Source organism: Apteryx rowi, unplaced genomic scaffold (assembly GCF_003343035.1).
Source record: "Apteryx rowi isolate R43461 unplaced genomic scaffold, aptRow1 scaffold_227, whole genome shotgun sequence".
Taxonomy (NCBI): Eukaryota; Metazoa; Chordata; class Aves; order Apterygiformes; family Apterygidae; genus Apteryx; species Apteryx rowi.
The window spans coordinates 702,119-723,264 of NW_020448608.1; the positions used below are offsets into that span (position 1 = coordinate 702,119).

Sequence of the window (21,146 nt, forward strand, 5' to 3'; positions counted from 1 at the left end):
GCTTCAAGCTATGCAAAGCATATCATTAGCATCATGTTTGATTAAAGCTTTTCTAAAAGAAAAATTACATCTAAAAAGGAAGCAGTTAAGAAAGAAGGGCTACAACCCAGAAAACAGCTGTGTTCTTCATTTTAGTTATACAACAATCCTGTTAATTTCATTCAGATATTTACACTTATACTACCACATCTCYGGAATTGGGGCCCAGAACATTGACTTTTTAAAAGATATATCCCGCACACCTCTCTAAGGCTTCTCTTGTGTGTTCTTTATATCTAGGGACATGATAATGTGACTAACGAGCAATTGGGAGTATTGGAATATTTATTTCCAGTTAAGGATGAACTGCCCCTTTTACAAGTCAGGTTACTGCACTTGCTTCATAAACTCTGAACTGAATATCCAAAGCAACTGCTGCATAAGATCTTTCAGAGCGCTGGGAGCAACAGCTGTTTGTTGAGAATGTTGTGGCAGTTGCAGCCTAATGCATCTGTAGTGGGATAAGCTTAACCTAACCTTGGAGAGAACATTAAAAATGAGCATCAGTTTATATATTTACAAGCTTCCTAAACAAGACGTCCTCTTATAATATTGAGGCAACAGTTTCATTAGAAATCAACAGTATTAATGTTAATAGCACTGCTTAGCATTTATTTTGATATACTCTGTTTTCATGTGGTATCTTTTCTCTGCCTTTGGCGAATAGCTGAATAAAAATGGAGTTTAGAAAAAATCTAAATCTGCTTCTCCGAAAGGGGCTTGCAGCTTCCTTGGGAGACTGTGACCAGTCACAGTAATAGTACTGGCCACGTCTCTGGTGCGTGGTGTGATGCAGCCCTTGCATTGCTGTTGTGTGTTATTCTAAGATGTGTTCTTCCTTTTTTGTTGCAGGGGAGCCAGAATTTAAATATGTTGGGAATATGCATGGGAATGAAGCTGTTGGAAGGGAATTGCTCGTCTTCTTGGCTCAGTACCTGTGTAATGAATACCAGAAAGGAAATGAAACTATTATCAACTTGATCCACAGCACACGTATCCATATCATGCCATCTTTGAATCCAGACGGCTTTGAGAAGGCAGCATCCCAGGTTTGTAAGGCTACTGATAATAAGGATAGTTATCAATGTCTATATCAGCCTTAGGATCATAATAGAACTTGAACTAACAATTTTACAAATACTTGAACTTTCACCAGTGTTATGGTGATTGTCAAATGGAACAACGTAACTGCAGTATTTTCTGATAGGAATGTAGCCTTGTTCTGTTTAACAACGCGGGTTATGTACTTAGGCTAGTACTACAAATGGTTTTCAACAAATAGCCATTTCTATTTTAAATGAATTCACTGTATTTTAAAACATTATAATGTTTTTTTTCCACACACACTCTTTCATCTAAATTCACTGACCAAAATGCTTCGAAACAAGTGTTGTATTACTAATCATATTATTTATACATCATATTTCAAACATGGCAGAAAGGAATGTTTCCATTAAAAGTATTCTCATGTAAATGCATTTATGCATTTCCTTCACATCCATCAGAGGTTCAGCCTAAAACAAGCAAACTTTGTGAGCCATTAAAAATAAATAAATAAAAAATTGATTTTAAGTTTTAGGCATGAGGTACTTTTAATCCAGGTATTATTCAGAAAAATTTAACACGTTATTTAGGATGAAGAACCAATCAAGAAAAGTGTGATATGTTACTGCACAGTTAGAAAACAGAGGCCAAATAGGACTTTGTTATGTAGGGTTTTTAATATGTATTATGTTGTAAATAAAAATGAGAATTTTCTTGTTTTATATGGATTCTTTTTATTAAGGTAAAAATATTGAATCTTTCTATGCAGCTTTCTATTTATGATTAAATAATTCACATTTTATTAAGCTGCTTATTAAACTGATTCTCATGAAATCTTTTTTTTTTTAAAAAAACAGAGCTGTTTTAAAACATATTCAATATTATGTCTCCGTCTAGTGGCAGTAAAGCAAAAGCTGTCCTTAAATTGGTGAAGCATTTTACTTGTTTGAAATCTCTTGTCTATAGTGATTCTAATTTAGAATTTGAGAGAAACTTTTGCTCTTGAGTCAAAGTATACTTGCTTTTACAGAACTGCCTTATAAAATTGCATATAATTTATAATACAATTTTACTTTCATGCCACTCCTGTTCTAATTTAGTGATATATTGATCTTATACACAGTGTTTGACAGTATTAAAACCAAAAATCAAACCAAACGTACTTTACAGAGTACTGAAAGCTTATAGAGACAGTCTAGAGAAAACTATGCAGTTAGTGGAACTGAAGGTGTTTCCTTGATTCAAAACAAAACCTCCTTTAGAGAACTAGCTTAAAGAAAAGATTATGCAAAAATTCTCATTGCATCTTTATCCGACACCATCATTTCACTGAACGAAGCTGTCAGACACCATAAAAATGAAAAGCTCAGGAAAAGAAAGATTAAGATCCTTCTTTACCCTGAAACCACTTAGAAGAACTTTGACGTAAGTGCAAATGTTCTTCGCAGCTGGTTAATAAATCTACAGCTGCACTCAGGCTCACTAAAATGTGGTCTATAAATCATGATTGCAGGCAAAGAGTCCTGGCCAAGTCCTGGGGGAAGACTCAGCAGGAATAAACTGGGCAGGCACTGGAAAATCTGATGTTTCTGGTAATTTTGCCCACCCTCAGTCCAGATCTGCTGCTACAAGAATGATCCTCTGCTCCAAGACTGACAGTGACGTAGAGGCTGGTTTTGTTCCTGCAGAGCTCTAGAAAGAAATATGGGTGACTTAGCTGTCAGTGCTTCAGAAGTTTTTACTGCCATGTGATCCCTTCTTCTTCTTCTCAAGAACATGAGAAGTAAAATCATGATTTGAATTTAGATGGGTATCTCATAAAGCTTGATGCATAAGTTCCTGAATCTGCTGATTTCCGTTCCCTTCCCTTTCTGTTTCTTTCCTCTTTCAGCCTGGTGAACTTAAAGACTGGTTTGTTGGTCGGAGTAATGCCCAAGGAATAGATCTAAACCGAAATTTTCCTGATCTCGATAGAATAGTCTATGTTAATGAGAAAGAAGGTGGCCCAAACAATCACCTGCTGAAAAACATGAAAAAAGCTGTAGACCAGAATCCTAAGGTAAGTAGGGACTGCGTATCAAGTCACTTAAAAGCCTATCTATCTCTTCTATTTTTTGCAAGCAGACACATAGCCAGTTCTAGGAGCTGTATGCATGGTCTTTACATGATTCATGTTCTTGTAAATATTTTGTTCGTTTTGTTACTTTAAATTTATCCATTTGATGTTTCTTACTGTTCTTCTCAAAATTTCTTTCTGTAGTAAACCCTTTTGATCCATATTGGTTAATCCTTAGAAAATTCCTCATTCAAAACATGTTTAATTTTAAGGGTTGTCTTGCCATCTCCCTTGGTTTAAAAATATTCTTGCAGATATTCTGCATTTTAGCACTGCCAGAACTTCACTTGTGTGTTGTGCTTAATTACACTGCTGGCCAAATACCTATTCTTACATATAACACATGTATTTTTGTTAAGCCTAAGCCTTCAATATGCAAGTTGTCCACATCTGGAGGGATTTTTACCTTCTTGTGATTTCCACAGCAGGAGGATCTAGAGATTGTTGTGACTGCAGTTTCATAGGGTTGTAGCTTTAACAGCCATATTCTGGCCTCAAATTCTAATTATTAAATGAAATATTTTTACTTCCAGTGCAGAGAATAGAGTACATCATACCAGCAATTATTTTATATTTATTTTCCAAATTTAAATTTGCCATACTGTTTTTTTTTTTTTAACTTAAATGAAAAAAAGTCCAGCATTGGGATTTCTTTTTCCATGGTATCATTCAGAACTAATTTACACCAGTTTTAGACAGCTATGAAACTGCTTAGACTGGTTCTGTCATAGAGGCCTCATCTAGTTCTCTCTGAAGCCAAAATAAGATTGCTCTTCATTTAAATGGCTTGCACAATATTTGTGATCAGAATTAAGTCCAAAATCCATAATTATATAAGCTTCTACACTGAATGCTGCAAATACTGTTTTGTCGTAGCTTGCTCCTGAAACAAAAGGTGTGATTCACTGGATTATGGATATTCCCTTTGTGCTCTCTGCCAATCTGCATGGAGGAGACCTTGTTGCAAACTATCCTTACGATGAGACTCGGAGTGGTATGTAGTATGAGTTAACGTGAAATAGTAGGAGATCTAAATTATATTCTATAATTATTTCACTGCTACCTAAGATCCATTTTGTAAATGTTATGTCACTGCATTATAATGAATTATTCTAGCACGTTACTCATTAATAACTTACATTTTTAAAGCTCGTCACTGTACGACCATGTTTTCTAGTTTTGAAGATAGATAGCTTTTTTCAGTAGCGTTACATCACAAAACTGATGTAATATCTGAGGGAATTGTGGTCCCTCATATATGTAATTAAGGCAACTTAGATCTAAAATTAGGGCTGTTTTTACCCTCTTAACTGAAGCAAGAGACTTGTATCTAGGCCTGTCTTTATGATCTAAGATTTCTCTACCGGTATCTTTAAATAGCGAATTTCTGAAAGTGATAATATGCTAATAGAAACAATTATCATTGTTTCTACTTTCTCAGTATTGCTCATTTATAAAAAAGTTCGTACTGTGGCAGAGACAATGTTATCCTTTAGCACATGGTAATATTAAAATTTGTTTTTTCTGCCATGAGAAGATGTGCACATGACTGAAATTATCATGATATGATGGTGTTGTTTGTGATTGTCTTTCTTCAGTCTACTTTCACACAATTTAATTGCAAATTATTTTAATATAAGACCCTTTTAGCAGCGACTGTTTTATATGTACTGTATGTTCTCTTATAAAATATCCAAAGCCTAGAATAATTCGGTTATTTTGGTATATTTTGAAATTGTTATCATACATATTAAGGCTGATATCAATAGTCACATTGATGATGGGGCAGACTGGTACAGGCAATTGATTAAATATTAGGGCAATATTACTGTTATTAAAATAATGCTATATTAATTTGTGGTGCTGTAATACACTTACTTCTGTGTAGAGAATTTCCAATCACAGAGCTGCTGTGACACGGCATTCGTAGTCTAGGATGTGACGCCAGTCTGTTTGACTGCCCTTCTAACAATCCTGCCTTCTGGATTTGTTGTTTTCCCTAGGCAGCGCTCACGAATACAGCTCCTGCCCTGACGATGCTATTTTTCAAAGCCTGGCTCGCAGTTATTCTTCTTTTAACCCTGCTATGTCTGATGCGAACAGACCACCGTGCCGTAAAAATGATGATGACAGCAGCTTTGTGGATGGAACAACCAATGGTGGTGCGTGGTACAGTGTCCCAGGAGGTGAGTCCCACTGCAGGGCATTCACCGTCTCTGCTGATTGCTTTAAGCTTGAGTTTTCACCCGTTTAATTACAGACTGGTATGTCACAAGCTTATCCACAATTTTTGTTGTGTTTAAGGCTAGATCAAAGGCTGATGACTCACCACAGTACATGAATAAAATTCCATAAAGATGATCATGATGCCAGTTTAAAATATTCCTCTTTTACTGCTTTTTCTATAATGTTTCTCCATTCAGGGTTCAGGTTATTACAAATGTGTTTAATGGCGGGCCAGTGATTGCTATGTTAACGTGATGAGAGCTTAAGTAAAAAATAAAAAATCTCATAACAAAACCTGATAAGAGATAGCAGGCTACTAACTGTTCATTATAACCTCAATAATGAAAGCCTCCGACCTTGAAAGATGATGAGGGGCCTGGTTCGGCAAGGCTGTAGACAATGGGAGCTTTGATTTCAATGGGAACAAAATTGAGCCATGAAGATACTTGCATCTTTACACTTCCTTACTTAATTAGTGCTTGATGCATACCAATACCGTTGTTTGCTTTCATCTTAATACTCAAATAGCAGTCTCTGAATGAATTTTACATTTTTATCTGTGCACTTAATGAGTAGGAATCTCCCAAAGTCTTAGCCTAAGTGATAGCCTAACTCTGCTCTGTTACAGTAAAGGGGGTTTTACTACCGCCTTTAAAAGGAGCATAATGAAGCCAGTGCTAAGAGCTTAGGAACAGAACAACTAATGGTAGTGCTCACACAGGCAGCAATTATCTGCTTATTTTTATAGTTGTTATCCCCAGGCTTCACAGAGGCAGTGTATTTCCTCTATGGTGGTACTACTGAGCTGGGTGTAAGGCAAAATTTCAACATTTCTGAATATGACTGAAAAGCAAAAATTTCCCTTTGTGTGAAGCTTTCAACGGACTTCAGTTTGGATCCATTAAAAAAACCTTGAAAAACTGAGTTTGCATGATTTGAAAAAAAATCTGAATATAAATAAAATATTGAAAGCTTTAATAGTTAAAATTAGTTTCATTTCAGTCCAAAAATTATCTTAATAAAATGTTAAATTTTAACTGCAAAAACATGGGTATAATTTTTTCAGTTTTTTTCCTCAGGAAAATGCTATCAAAATCAGTATTTCCATTGTTCTGATGACATCTTTTGATTCTGACTAGACTGCACATGCCAATGGCACTTTTTCGATTGGAAAAATTTGTTAGAAAGAGTGAATTATTTCCTGCTTTTTGCATCTTATTTTAAGTTAGACAATGAATACCCCAAGTGAGACTTCTTTTTCCCATGTATTTGTACAATGTGCCAATTAGAACGGAAGTAGGTTAGGGGAAAAGAATCCTTGTTCTAGCTAGGATCTATGGTCCTAGTATACTAGGATCCTGCACCTAATAAAAAATAGTGAGATAACAGACTTAGGGCCATACAGCATGATTCTATTCTTTCAAATGTAAAAATCAGCTGGCAGGCTGTAACTGTTGAACAAAACCTCCATGGTAGTATTTGCCATGGTATGACTTAAAAAACCAAAAATAATTCAGCCAAAATAGTTCTGTTGTTTCCATGTCTAGTGCTAAGGAAAGTAACTACACATTATTTAGTTCCAGTTAAAGTTTTCTTGTAAGCTTTTTTCTCAAAAAATCTTTTTGCCCTGTGCTTTGCATCAGGAAACTGAGATGTGGCAATTAAGTAACCTTTTGTACTGGTGACCTTCTGCTATCTATATGACAATGCACTCAAAGTTAGTGGTATAAGCTGTTGAAATGCAATTTGTATTGATTTTGGAAAAGTATTTCATTGTATCAGAGTTTACAAGGAAAACTCTCTGAAGACCTCGTCTACACAGTGTCTGATCTGGTTCTGAGCTAAGGTGGATCTTCTCTGCCTTTGCACCTTTGGGATGCTGTAGGCTATTCTGGGTCCTAGTATGGGATGTGGTCTACAGGTTAGACTTGTCTCCCTGTGTGAGCTCCCTGGACTGGGTGGAGGCAAAATAGAAGGGGACTTGCCTCAACTTTATAGAGATGAGAAAAACTGGAGGTTTGTGATTGGGCATAGAGATAGGAAATAGGTAGAGTGCGTAATGAAACTGTATTTGGTGTAGAAAGGAGTGCAGTGCTTGGGCAGAGCAGAGGCGAGGGAAAGGAAAAGGAAGGAGTGAGGGACAGCTGAGCTAAGGGAGGTCTCCTGGACTCCCTCTTTGACAGTGCCTCATCAGACCCAGTGCTGTGACCTATGAGGGGTCAGCTTTTCTTTCTAATAAATTATTAGAGTTGCTGTCACTCTCCCGAGCTTATGGTGCTCCCAGTTGTGCTGCATCCTACAAATTTCTTTGCCCCCATCATTTTCCCACAGGGACTTCTACCTTCTGTTAGAGACAGCAGTACATGGTGGGGTGGTAGCAGTCTTCATCAGTATGGAGGGATATTGATGAAGTTAGTATGCAGGGTAGCTCTCTCATATGAATATAGGTTGCTCCTGCATGTGGTTTTCTGAAGTGCCTGATGTTTACAGTAGGAAGACTGAATGTTTGGCAGCAGAAATGCCTGGTAGCAACTCTTGTCTCAAACTAGAATTAAGGATGTACTTTCCATTGAATTCATGTTCTGTCCTTTCCCTCCTTGTAAAGTCTCAAGATTTCCTCATCAAACATCTCTAGCCCTAGTCAAGGTAGCAATTCTCCATTCATGCTTTGGGGTTTTGGGATAGAGAGAGCAGACAATATATAAGGAACATTTGCCACCTGCTTCTGTTTGTTAATTCACCTTTCTGGGAGGAGATTTTCTCACCATTATCTGCTAAATAGTTCCTTTCTTCTGTGGAACAGGGACACAGAGAGGGGCATTCAGCTCTCCTATGGGATCTTTGTGCTAAATCCGTGGCTGTGATGCCTGTTACACTTGTTTTGTATCAGCTGTCATCTGTAATTAGTTGATACTTGCAGGTTTTTCAGAGAGGAGCAAGCAAAGGTGAAGAGGTTCTTCTGTGTTCAGGAAAGGCCCTTTCAGCCACCAGAGCCTGGGAACAAATGAGCCTGTATACTGACTCAGTGCTATTTTTAACACAGGTCTTCTCCCTATCAGCATGTAATTAATGATTTCACTTATGCACAAGAAAGCCAAATTGAATTTGCACAGACAACTTTAATTCTGGTATTTCCTTAGCAGTTGAGTGCATGACTTTTCAGTACTAATAATGTTCTTTTAATGTACCTTTTATGTGGAATATCTGTTTGGAAATATAAATGAGAACAGCAGATAGTAATTAATTACTAACTAGCTACATGCCTGTTCTCCTTGTCCTGTCATTACAGAGTCACCTGAGTCTAATCAGACTCATATGTCATTACAAAAATAGCATTTAAGAGCAGCTTACATTGCTGTGTAACTAGGCTATTGTTTAAGTGTTTTTTTAGTTTCAGATCCTGTAGATCCAGACTGTGAATCGCTCTTGGCACTCAATTAGTTCATTCCTAGCTTGAATTGTTACATTTGAAGTTACCAGTTTTAGAATCATTGTTAAGGACTTTTTTTAGGATTTAATACAAGTCATGTAGGAGGCACGTGCTCTCCTCATTACTCACAGGGCTCGAGTTCATCCTGTCCTGCTAGAGATTATTGTCTCTATATACGTAGAAGTTGAACGAGCTTAATGTTGTAACTTGTAATTCAAAATCTAAGTAATTTAGATGCTGGGGGACTCCTTTGGGCTTCACTTGCTTTGTGAAGGTTGGAGTTCCTTTTTTTAAGTTGAAGATATCTTTTTTCTCCCAAATTCTGAGCTTATTTTTGTAAGTATCAACACGGAGAAACTGTAGTCCTTCAGAATTATGGAACAGTGCAATTGTGTTGCTCAGTTCTGAAAAAAAATCCTACTCATAATCAGCAGTGAAAGGCACTCAGAATCTCACTTATATCTGAAGTGTACTAAACCTTTCTGATCTTCAGAGGGTGATCCCTGCTGAAGTATAGAAAATAACTTTTGCACTATCTTTTGTTAAAAGGAGAGGTTTTGGGAGTGTAGGGGTGTGCATGCATGTGATAGATCCCATGTGCGTAACAAGAAAGAGGGAATAGCTCAGTTCGAGGGCTTGGCCAAGGCAACAGGGCGCTTGTGATTTTGAATACATCTTTTGAAATGTATTGAGTTCTTGCATATTCCAGCTTATCACCATGCTTAACAGGTAGTTAAAGAATGCAAATTGTAGCCAGCCAGATGCTTTCCAAATTACAGACATGGGTAGGCCACAGTTTAGAACTAGGCTATCTTCACCCCCTTCACCATTCCAGAGATGCAGACCTGCAGGTCAGTGATGCAGACTGAATCTTTTTCGGGAGCAATGCATATGAACCCTGGACCAAAGCAAGAGCTGGGAAGCAAACTCTAAGATATGGCCATTGTGCACAAAACAGAAAACTATATTCCTTCTTTATTCTGTCCTTGAGAAACTTGGGCGTCCCTGCTATCACCTTGCTTTGGGAGGCAGGGGAGATAGTGGGGAGGAAAACACCAAACGGTCTTCCTGAGAACTGGGGCAGCAGAGTTGCTGGCATCACAGTAAAATTACATCATCCTTCAGCTCCCAGTTCTCCTCTTCATGGATTCTTTCTTTGTTTTAGAAGAAAGACAAGAATCAAGAAAAACAACATTATCTAGTGTCTGGAACAGATGCCTGACAGTCAGCACTGCTGTCAAGATTTTATTCATGACTTTGCTGCTCTCTTGCTGTGGCAAATGGTCCATCTTGCTTTCTGCCTGGTGGGACATCAAACCCTTCCCTCCCAGGAGCACCTTTGCCTTCTACGTCGTGATTTTTCAGGCATCTAAAAAGGCTTAAAAATGAAAACAATCCTTTGGGAATATGAAAAGTCCTGGTTTCTATCAGTAATTAGGAGTCTAGTTGCCTGGTTGGCAGGAAATGGACTATTCACCCTAATGTGTTGGCAAAATCCCACTTGACTCAATCTGTTCACTGCCCTCTGCATTCTTTTTTGAATATGACATCAGCTCCCTGGATGTTGCTATGCACAAGGCCAGTGCTTGGGTAAAGTGATTGCATTAGGTCTCATGTGTAGCTTGCATGGGGGGACATAGGGTTAAATGAATTTGGAGCACTTTTAAATCCTTCAGTGACTTCCACTGGGTTGCTCAAAATGCTTGATAGCCTTTTTCTTTTCAGCCCTCCATCTGAGATTCCACTGACTCTGCTAGGTGGGTCAACTGGGAAGGGAAGAGGTAATTCTAGACCAGCTTTTCTGAAGAATATATTTAAAACCCTCATGGGGACAGCCCCATCCCCCTCTAGCTGGTTGGTCCACTCACAAAACCGGAAACCATTTTGGACATCAGCTGACTCATTTGAGAACGTAGGCAATATTTCCATGTAGTCAGAGAAGGGGCTCAGCAGTGCAGAAGAGTACATCTTTCCCATGAAGTTTTTATTCCTAGTGGTGATTATACTATATATATTTTTAAATTCCTATGATTAAAGTTGCGTTAATAATGACAGTTAATGCATGGAAGGCTGTCCAGTACTTATTTATCATATTTCACTTTATCGTGTTTCATATTGTCATATACCATGCCTTACAAAGTGATCACTTTTTACTTTCATCTGGAAATAATTGAGTCATAATTGGAAATAATGTTCAGTTTCTCAAGAGAAAAAAAAAAATTTCTATGTCAGGTATCCAAAAACATATGTTAGATGTGAATATATAGGCCAGGTGCAATATTACAATGAAGTCCTTTCTAAATTGTCTCTGGGGTGAAAGTGTTTTTTGGGATTAATTGTCTTGTTGGTAGCTCTGATTTAACACCGCTGTGTTCAGACCTAAGCTGATGAAATAGAACTGCACCAATTGTATTTATAGGTACATTTTTCTTAATATGACCAGCATCTCACATGTCCCTGTTTACTCCATGTACTTCAGAACAATATTAAATACATCACCAACTCTTTTCTGGAATTGCAGGAATGCAGGATTTCAATTACCTCAGCAGCAATTGCTTTGAAATCACAGTGGAGCTTAGCTGTGAAAAATTCCCACCTGAAGAAACTCTGAAGGGCTACTGGGAAGACAACAAGAACTCCCTTATCAATTACATTGAGCAGGTAACAAAAAAAGAGGATGGCAAAACATCATGTTGTTGTATGTGAAAGTTCTAAACATTGTGTTGTATAAACATCTAGTTCAAAATCTCTTATTAATCCAGTTGCTGCTTTATAATCCTTATACATCTCTGAGGTGATAAATCTTGGGTGATCTTTTAAAGATATGGAAAAAGAGAGGAAAATAAAGGAGAAGATGGATTAATCTCACTTTACTTAAGCTGTTATAGATATTTAATTTAAATGATTTATATCAGCTCCCTCAATGAAAAGAAATGCAGATCTCCAGAGTAGAATTCATTCCACCAGCACTGATACGTATGCTAAGAGGAGATGGATTGCCCTCTACAGATAGGAAAGTATGTTTACAAAACGTGGAATGAATCACTCTGGATGTACAGGGAGCCTAGATGACTAGTTTAGATTACAGCTGCCTGGCAGTTCATTTTAACACCAGGGGAGAACTCTAATCCTGGTTTTGTAGATACTCCCCTGCTCTGTGATTGCATCAGCCACTGAAATTAAGTATGGAGCCATCTAATGTGATTAAAGTGAAAGATTCCATTAAAAATAATACGGAATCAGGTTAGAAGTCTGAAGCACAGTCATGGGTTTAGTTAACCTTGTTCTAATGGGTTGTTAGAAGTTAAGACTCCTGAAATAGATCTGATTTTTTAAGCATTTAATGCCATGTAACAGACAGAACTGAAAACATGTTTCCAAACAGTGTGGGAGTTTGGGATTTATGAAACCTGTATGTTGTAGTGAAAGATTATGAATAGATCTGATATCATTAACAGGTGCACACCTGGGACTGTGAAATCAGAAACATACATTGTTAGAAAAGCTGGTCAAGTAATAAATGCATTTCTTAAAGGATTTATTTATGCAGGAATGCTTTAGTTGGCCACATAGAATATTTGAAATGTGTAAGTTACACAGTTTGGTTAGTAAGTTATATGTGGGCTGAGGAAAAGGTGTTATCTGCACTGTAGGTTTTTACCCATTTATTATGGGCTTCCTCTCTCTGCTATCCAGCACTTGTTTAGCTCCTTTGCACAGGGGTTAATTTTCTCTAACTCACTGAAAACTATGGTGTCACTGTATTTTCATAGCTGTTAATGTGTGAGAGCTTAATTTGCCAACTTCCTTTGTTCCTGTGGAGCTGCCAGCTTTATCCTCTAAGTTCAGATGGTTTATCTGGCATTGCTTTTTACCATCTTACAGAATAAGAGGTCCAGTTCTATGGTCCAGCTCTGCTGTGTTTGTTGAGGACAGTGCAAATATGGATTTTCTGCTTTTCTAAGCTGATGTCTGCCAGGCATGTCCCACAGTGTAAATTAGAGGAATCCAGTGAACTCAATTATAGCAGCTGAATACATCATATAGGTTCTTAAAAGTGAACGTATATGAACTCAGGAATCTCAGAATAAGATTTGTGATCCTGAAGTCTTCTTTTCAAAGGCCATAGAGTCAGGGAGGTGCCTTAACTCCACAACACTTCCCTGCTTAATTTCCAACCCCGAATAAGATGTGTGTTTGCGCAGGTTCAAAACTTCTCAGTTCTCCCCAGTGCTGAGAGGTCGATACCTACCTCTGTCGGAAGGTAGCTCTTCCTCAGGCAATCTCCTCTGAGGAGATCAGTCTGCTTTCAGAGCATGCAAAAGAAACACCAGCAGGACTGGTCCCCCCACACACTGCAGTCAGATCAGGGCTTTAATTTTATATATGCTAGGCAGAGAAGGATTAGGTAATGCTGGTGCTTACTGGGGACAAAACAGGAAGTGATTCTGAATTTGGTCCCTGCTCCCCAAGTGTTTTGATAGTTCACGTTAAATGTTAGACCAATTGCTATTCCTCCTTCAAACCTAAAGAAAGCAGGGAGTCCTGTTCACTTTAAAACTGAACGGAGAGAGTTTTAAGCGATCCCAAGAGGCCAATGCATGTCCTTCTGTAGCCTGGAGTGTGTTGCTGAGAGACAAGAAGGAATTAGGACATGACCCATCATAGCCTTTCTCTCGCAGGCCGTGTGGGGAGCGCTGTGACTAAATGGCCCAGCTCAAAGACCTGGGTTGAGGTCCACAACACAGAGAGCTTAGGCATCTCACACCGAGTTCTCGATTGCCTATGGAAGTCCAAGTGCTTAAATTTAACCTTGTTCATGTTTGACTTCTAAGCAATTATGTCCTTTATTAGCCCTAAATTCTTCAATTAGTTGAAGAAACTAAAAAAGTTGTTTTTCAGGCTGCCTTTCAAAACTTTTCAAAACATTCATTAATTCTCAGTAACAGAGAGTTTCAAGTGAGCGTTCATTTCTGTCCTGGTTTGCTGCATATTTCTGAGAAATGTTTGCATAGTGTGAAGAAATTAGTATAACTAACGGCTGAATTCTTTTGACTCAGTCACTGCTCTTTCCATTAAGATGTTTAATAATTATCCTTGATAGTTGTCAGCATGTGAACTGTGGGATCTATAACATACATCATTAGATACATCCATAGATACTTCGCTGACTGAAACATCCACCTTTTCTTAAGAATTGTTCAATCATTTCCCATGTGTTGCTAACTTTATTCATTTACTTTTTAGATTCATCGAGGAGTGAAGGGGTTTGTTAAAGATCTTCAGGGCAATCCAATAGCAAATGCTACAATCTCTGTTGAGGGAATAAGCCATGATATTACATCAGGTGAGTGTTGTACTTCAAGAAAACAAGAAGTGCTAGAGTCAGACCATTGCAGATCTTGTTAGCTGAAGCTTACTTCGGTGAGCAAATTTTGAAGCTAGGAAAACATGTTGTGTCTCAGGAAGATTGTTACCTGCGGGATTTCATGAATCTTCCTATTCTATTTTGCTTTCAAAGGAGCTAAAGACTGGTTGTTGGGATGTGACGGGTCTGTGTTGTGAATCATTTCTTATGGCTGTTGGTGACTCATGCTTAGCTTGCCTTCTGATTTGGGGTGCAGGTAGTGTTTCACAGCTCTGGCAGGATTTAATGTCCTGTTTGCAGTGCCATTTTGAGTATAAAAGTGAAATTGCAGTCCAAATCTCTTATATTACTTATGATGCAATCATACCTTTGGTATGTAAATTCTTGACAGATTTTCAGTTTACGTAATTTCATTCTGTGAAGATAAATTCTATCTGCTGTTTACAATTATGTGACATACTTTTTCTTTCAGAACTGCCCTTCTAAAAATATTGTGTTGGTGTTTATAGAAAGTTGTGTGTCACCTCTTCACTGTTGTTGCACCTTGTTCTAGAGGTAAATTTAAAGGTAGTTTGCACRGTGCCAGCTTGAAGTCCTCACTATAGACGTATGCGTTCTCATTTTGAATGGCAATTTTGTATTTGTACAAGATACTGGTTAGAAAAACAATAATAAAATGCCAATGCTTTGTGCATGACCTTACATTATGGTCATTTTCCCACCAATATGTCTCTCTATAGTGTTACAGAGGCAGAGAATACTGTGATACAGGACTGATCGGCCCGCCAGTTAGCTTCCACTTGTATTTATTCTCACATCACCTGCAAAGAGGGCAGCATTTCTACCAACCAGGAGAATAGCCCATAATAACATGAGCCATCTTCTTTCACTGTATGTAAAAAGGGAACAAAGCATAAAGGCTGGGAATAAATAGACAGGGTTTATGAAGAGGGAATAAGTGGTGAAAAGAGATACTTTGAGGTACTGGAGATTGATACAGATGATATTACACTTCATGCTCTTATGGTACAGAAAAGCATCTAGTCATGAATCCTCTCACATCACTGTGTGCATATCAGCCTGGAAGTCATGTATTGTCAAAACACTGAGAAGATAAGCACTCAAATTTTAGCACGTTCAGAAAGAAGGATAAATGTGTTTTGGCTTTTTTTCCTGCCTCTTTGTTCATGACTTCAAATTCAGCTTTGTTTTAGTGCCGGGTAGTAGAACAGTCATTATCATAGCTCTACAGCAGTATTTTTATTTTGTCTTTTACGAAGAAAAAGGTCGGGGAACAACTTAGTTTGAAGCCAAAATTCTTTAAATCAGAGATTTCTGAAATGGACTGACTATTGATATTTGCTGACCATGTGAATTGCAGACATTTAAATAATACTTCCCTCTGTGCTTGGACGCTTCTAATGTCCCTGCATAGCTGCAGAAGTGCTGAAAAACATTTAGGGAACTAGCAGTAATAGCATGGCCAAGAGTTTTAAATGGCACTGCTGACTGATCTTTAGAATAGATCTTGTAAAATCTTCTGAAATTCTGTGTATAAGGAGGAGATAGAGAACTTCACAATATTAGCCTGTTTGTATTAGACAGTTGGCAACTTATAGCACACAGAGGATCTGATTCTCTGTGAAAATGGTAAAGGGCCATTTCTAGAGTATAGGGTCATGCGTTTTTATTCTGCGACAGGAAAAGATTCTCTGCAGTAACACTCAGTAACTAGGAACCTTTCTTTGACCTCAGTGGATCAAGCTTTCATTTATTCCTGTAGCTAAATGGAAAAAAAAGCCTCAGACATTGCCAGGATACTGGAATTTGCAGATATTGATAGTTCACAGGTGAAATATGTGAAATATCTCATGAAATAATTATTTAAGCCTTTCTCTGCAAAGTAACCTGAGAAAGATGGTGCTGTTTATTTAAACTTGATTACAGCAAAGTTTATTTACATTTGGATTTTCAGAATACTGAGGGACATAAAAGATGTTGCATGGCAAACTGAAATTCAAACACTTAAAAGGAGCTAGCTAGTACCTTGGCTAGTGGAGTGCTTCTAAAGTAGAATAATGTCCCAGACTGTCCTTTTCTTCCATGTGCTAGAGAGCCTTCAACCTGAAAAGGCAGAATCTTTCATGGAGGGGGTACAGCACAAGTTCAGAGTTTAAATCTAACTTTTGGTTACCTGAAGAGAAGAAAATCTGTGATGTTATATTTTTATAGCACTTACAGAAGAATCCTTTCAGACAGACAAAAGAAAAGGGCTGACAGGAATAAGAAAGATGCTGAACAAGGCATACAGTCCCTTTTCCTTATTTGCATAATTAGTTTTATGCATACTTCTTTTAATTGATTTTTTTCTGCTTCTCTACAGCCAAGGATGGCGATTACTGGAGGCTGCTCGTGCCTGGAAATTACAAACTTACAGCTTCAGCACCGGGTTACCTAGCAATAACTAAGAAGGTAGCTGTTCCCTTTAGCCCTGCGGTTGTGGTAAGTGCTCACATGTGTGTTGGTTGATCTTCTCTTATAAAAAAATAAAAGTCTCATATTTTTTTCCTTTATGGTATATGTATATTCTGAAAGTACACTGCTACTCATGGTAAATGCCAGTATATGCTAATTTAGAAAACAGACTGGAAACCTACTCTTCTAGTACTTGTTGTGTAAACCACTAAGAATACTCCCATTTTACACTTGTTTCATCTGCTATTGGTCTGGTGATGACACAGAGAAAGATAATATTGAGATAATTGTACTTGTTTTTATTTATGTATTAATAGCAAATCAAATAGAAGATTACAGAATCTCTCTACATAGTATGACATAAAATTAAGAGATGTTGAGGTTTTCGTTGAGACTTGATATTTTTAATCTAAATTGTCAAGTGACTACCTGCATAGGTTAAAAACTGTGTTTAGCTCTGTGCAGGTGGATAGTGAGGGAGCTCTGTACTGTGTGGATACTCAGTATATTTGATGAATAAGACTTAGGCTGTATTTAAGAGTTCAGAAGCATTCTCAGTTCATCCTCCACACAGGTGTGGATTCCACACTTAAAAATTAAAATAGATGTTCCTTTCTCTAGTGTATATCATACACTAGGATGAATTATACTAGCACATCATGTCCCTACTAATGAGCCATCTGTTAGAAAAGCTCCCTGGATTTTTCTAATGGCATAAAATAGAAAGCATATTTTGATATGCTGGAGGTCTGCATTGCYAGGTGTTAGCAACACACTGATAATACATTTTAATATATGCTAAAAGATTTAGCCTATTATTCAATTCCTAATTATCTAGGCCCATATATTTTAAAGTGTTTATACAAGCTAAGGACTGGACAGATGTCTGGCTTCCTTTGGAAATTTTACTACAATAGCTATCTGCGTTTTTAGATACGTTTATTGTACTGGTATACAAATATTGCACATTAAAACAATCTTTGGAAAAACACTAGCCTAAAATGGAAGGTACTTTCCCTAGCCCCATGTGTATGTGAAATACCTTCTTTCAGTAAGTGACTCTAAAAACCTACACTTCTCTCTCTACATATGCTTACCAATGTTTTTGATTCTTTCTGTTACTCAGGTTGATTTTGAACTGGAGTCATTGTCTGAAAGAAAAGAAGAGGAGAAAGAAGAGTTGATGGAATGGTGGAAGATGATGTCAGAAACACTAAATTTTTAATTGAAGATTTTGGCTTTACAGCTTTTAATCTATTATATGTTGACTTAGTATAATGTACTGTGGAAAGTCCCTATATTTTAGATATTGTGCACTTCACAGTAATTAACTTTGATTTTTTTTCAGACATCTTTTGATTAATATGATTAAAAATAACTATTAGACTCTGAGCTAGATAAATAAGTTATTAATTTTCTTTCATATTGTTATAGAAAATTTACTCATATATAATGCAGAAAAAATGAGTGAATGTCTCTGCAACCTATACAGAAGTACAATCCCTTCTGTATCATTTACAAGTTCAGAATATGTAGGTTAACTCTTGATTTTAAAAAAGAAATACGCTGTAGTCAGTTCCCAGTACTGCCAGAAATATTTGACAGTACATAGTAGTAGACAGTGCTCCTTACTGAATTATGTAATGAATGTTATTGAAAAGATTTATAATAACAGTGTGGTGGTGTAATAATGTTTTACAAGGATTAAAATTCAGTATAACATTTTGTACGTCTCTGGTGTTGAGGCTATTTAAATATGTAAGAAACATAAGCTTCTGACTTCATGTTAGTAAGTGGAAAGAATCTGCATAAGTGCTTTCATTAAAGATGGCATGAAATGAATCCAGGGAATAACAGACCTTTATTCCTTAATCTGCTAATGATACTTCAAGGCTACATTTTAGTTATTTTTCATTACTTATCAACCAAATTAAAAATTCTGAATGGATGAAGAAGAAAAGCTTGTACATTTTGTTAATATGCTGCTTTTGTTCATGTTTTACAGCAAGAAAAAAATAATCGTTTCAGGTGGTCTGTTCTAATTATCTAACTACTTTTTCAGCAATCTTTAAATGTGTTAGTGTTGTCTAGATAAGCAGCTGAAAGTTCATATGTTCACTGAAAGCTACCAAAACTTCACAGTTTAGAAAATGAACTGGAAACATGCTGAGGACAGGCAATTAGCCTCACAAGGCAAGAATGGTTTTGTTTTCAACTCTGTTTCTTCTTCTGGTTAGTCATATCTAAAACTAGAAGATAGATACATGGAAATTTCATCAGTGTGGTGAAATTTTACCAAAGTATTTGAAGCTAAAAAGATAAGCAATTTTGATTCAAAAAGATCTTTCAGCCTCCCTTTTTTAGTATTTTTGAATTAACTTTCTTTAATATTTTGTCTAACACAAGTGAAACTTGCAGGAGTCAGAGAATACACATGAGCTGTCAAATCTTTAGCCGGTGCAAGTTTGATATAATTCTGTTGAAATCACTGCAGGTATACTACTTTATAGCAGCTATGCGTATGTTTGAAAGCTTAGACATTATTGCTGGTCTATTTTAATTCGAGATCAGGTGTTTGATATTGACAGTGATACTAAAGAAACAGATGAAGGAAATCTGTGTTTTAATTGACATATGATTTTAGTTAATGTTGTAGGAGTTTAGTACCGTTCAGAACCAACCGACAATGCACCATCACACTCCCTCCTTAAGTGAAAAATCACATGTTTAGGAGTAGGATCCAAGTTTACCTCCTTTGGGTATTTAAAAATCTACTGATAATACTGTTTTTTGAGAATTTGGAATTCTTTAATAAAAATAGAACTTGACCTTTTAAAGTAAAAGGCTCAAGGTTTAATGCGCGTTGGTAAATTGAACAACAATAAGATGGAATAACCTTTCTCTTGGCAGATTAAGAATTTACTATTCAACGTGTAGATGAGTATCTAAGCAGTAGGTATTGATTTCCAAACTTTAGGGGAACTTTGCTTGCTGTGAATCATTGTACAATGTTGACCTTTGAATCTCCATCCTGATGAAGAACACCCATGGCAAACAAAGAATCATATCTATATGTATGTCTTGATAATAACTTGTGCCTGGCTATGGAAAAGAACGTGCACAGATAAAGGATGCCTGATTATACCCACTCAGTTGTTTGCTACATGGCAACTTGAAAGAGTAAGAACAAAACACAGTCTGTATGCCTGGAAGTAATGATACTATTTTCAACTGAACCAGATGAAATCAAAACAAATAGTATAAAAATTAACCAAAAAAAGAGACTGCTGGCATGTGGGTAAATGGCTACAGGAGAGTTTCTGACCTGTAAATTGGTGTAATAAGGCAAGTGTATATTTGTACAGATCACCCTGCTCTGCAAACTTCCAAACCTTACAATTTCAGTCCAAACAATGTTATTACATTGTGCAAATCTTGTCATGCATCCACCACCTTGGTGGTAGATTCTCTGGCATAGTTAGTGCAGACATTACATCAAACTGATCTCATAACAGATTTCTAATCTTTACTTATATTACATATATAAGATTCTCTAGCTTACTATTTCATGCATTAGTGATTACATGTAGCGTCCCATAAATGATCTCTTTTTTTCTTTGGAAAACACTATTAGCTTGCTCTTATTGTGATGAGACAGGTTACAGTAATTAAATGTTACAACACCAGAACCACTGCCACTGTTCTCGCTGTAGGTAAACATTTTTAAGAACAGCATAGCCAGAACTCTCAATAAATAATTCATTATGTAGCTTTTCTAGCTGACTTGAACTGTGTTGTAGGACTGTGTATGTTTAAATGGAAGATTAAAGTGTTGTGTGATGCTGAGCTTTTTGTTAAAAAGGCACGTGATGTACTATTGTACAATAAATCTACAGGTTTATTTAAAACGTAAAACGTGTGAATAATTTACAGGTTCAAAACACTTTTTGGATGTGCAGGTCTGTAAAGTATGCCATAAACCTCCTCAGTGAGATGTGTGTGCCAATTGATTTGTTACATGAACAGAGAATCAACACTGGGATTAGTGCCTTTATCCCACTGAGAGCAATCTGTAGCCCCTTAACTTTGTGCCGGAACAGCCTTCTTTTGGATTATATGTTTTACATTTTTCCCATGCAGATTTTCAAGTCTACATGGATGGGATTGAGATGCTCTACATTCGTACAGCATCAGTGGGGACAGTGTATACTTTCATGAGTCTTTCCCTTTCATAGTATTTACAATTCTATTCTTTTTCCACATTAATCCTTAGGATTAGTAAACACAGTTCATAGCAAAACTGGGTGGTCCTACACATTCCTGTAATTATAACTCCAGTGGCCAGGATTATAATAATGAAGTGCATGAAATAAAAGCACTGCATCTAGACTATGTTTCCTTTTTCCTAGGTGGTGGTGTTCTCCTTGATATGTCTGAGTTGAAACATA

The 21,146-nt window shown here is 37.0% G+C and overlaps 1 protein-coding gene across 1 annotated transcript in view; it reads left to right on the plus strand.

The window, feature by feature from the left end:
* Positions 1 to 20,613, plus strand: part of CPE (carboxypeptidase E) — a 61,459-nt gene extending 40,846 nt beyond the window's left edge. The window contains exons 2-9 of the mRNA XM_026065423.1: positions 892 to 1,088; positions 2,975 to 3,142; positions 4,076 to 4,193; positions 5,203 to 5,385; positions 11,377 to 11,516; positions 14,103 to 14,202; positions 16,607 to 16,725; positions 17,825 to 20,613. Coding sequence (XP_025921208.1) covers positions 921 to 1,088; positions 2,975 to 3,142; positions 4,076 to 4,193; positions 5,203 to 5,385; positions 11,377 to 11,516; positions 14,103 to 14,202; positions 16,607 to 16,725; positions 17,825 to 17,923 — 1,095 coding nt within the window. The 5' untranslated portion in view covers positions 892 to 920 and the 3' untranslated portion in view covers positions 17,924 to 20,613. The remainder of the gene's footprint in view (positions 1 to 891; positions 1,089 to 2,974; positions 3,143 to 4,075; positions 4,194 to 5,202; positions 5,386 to 11,376; positions 11,517 to 14,102; positions 14,203 to 16,606; positions 16,726 to 17,824) is intronic.
* Positions 20,614 to 21,146: the final 533 nt, after the last annotated feature.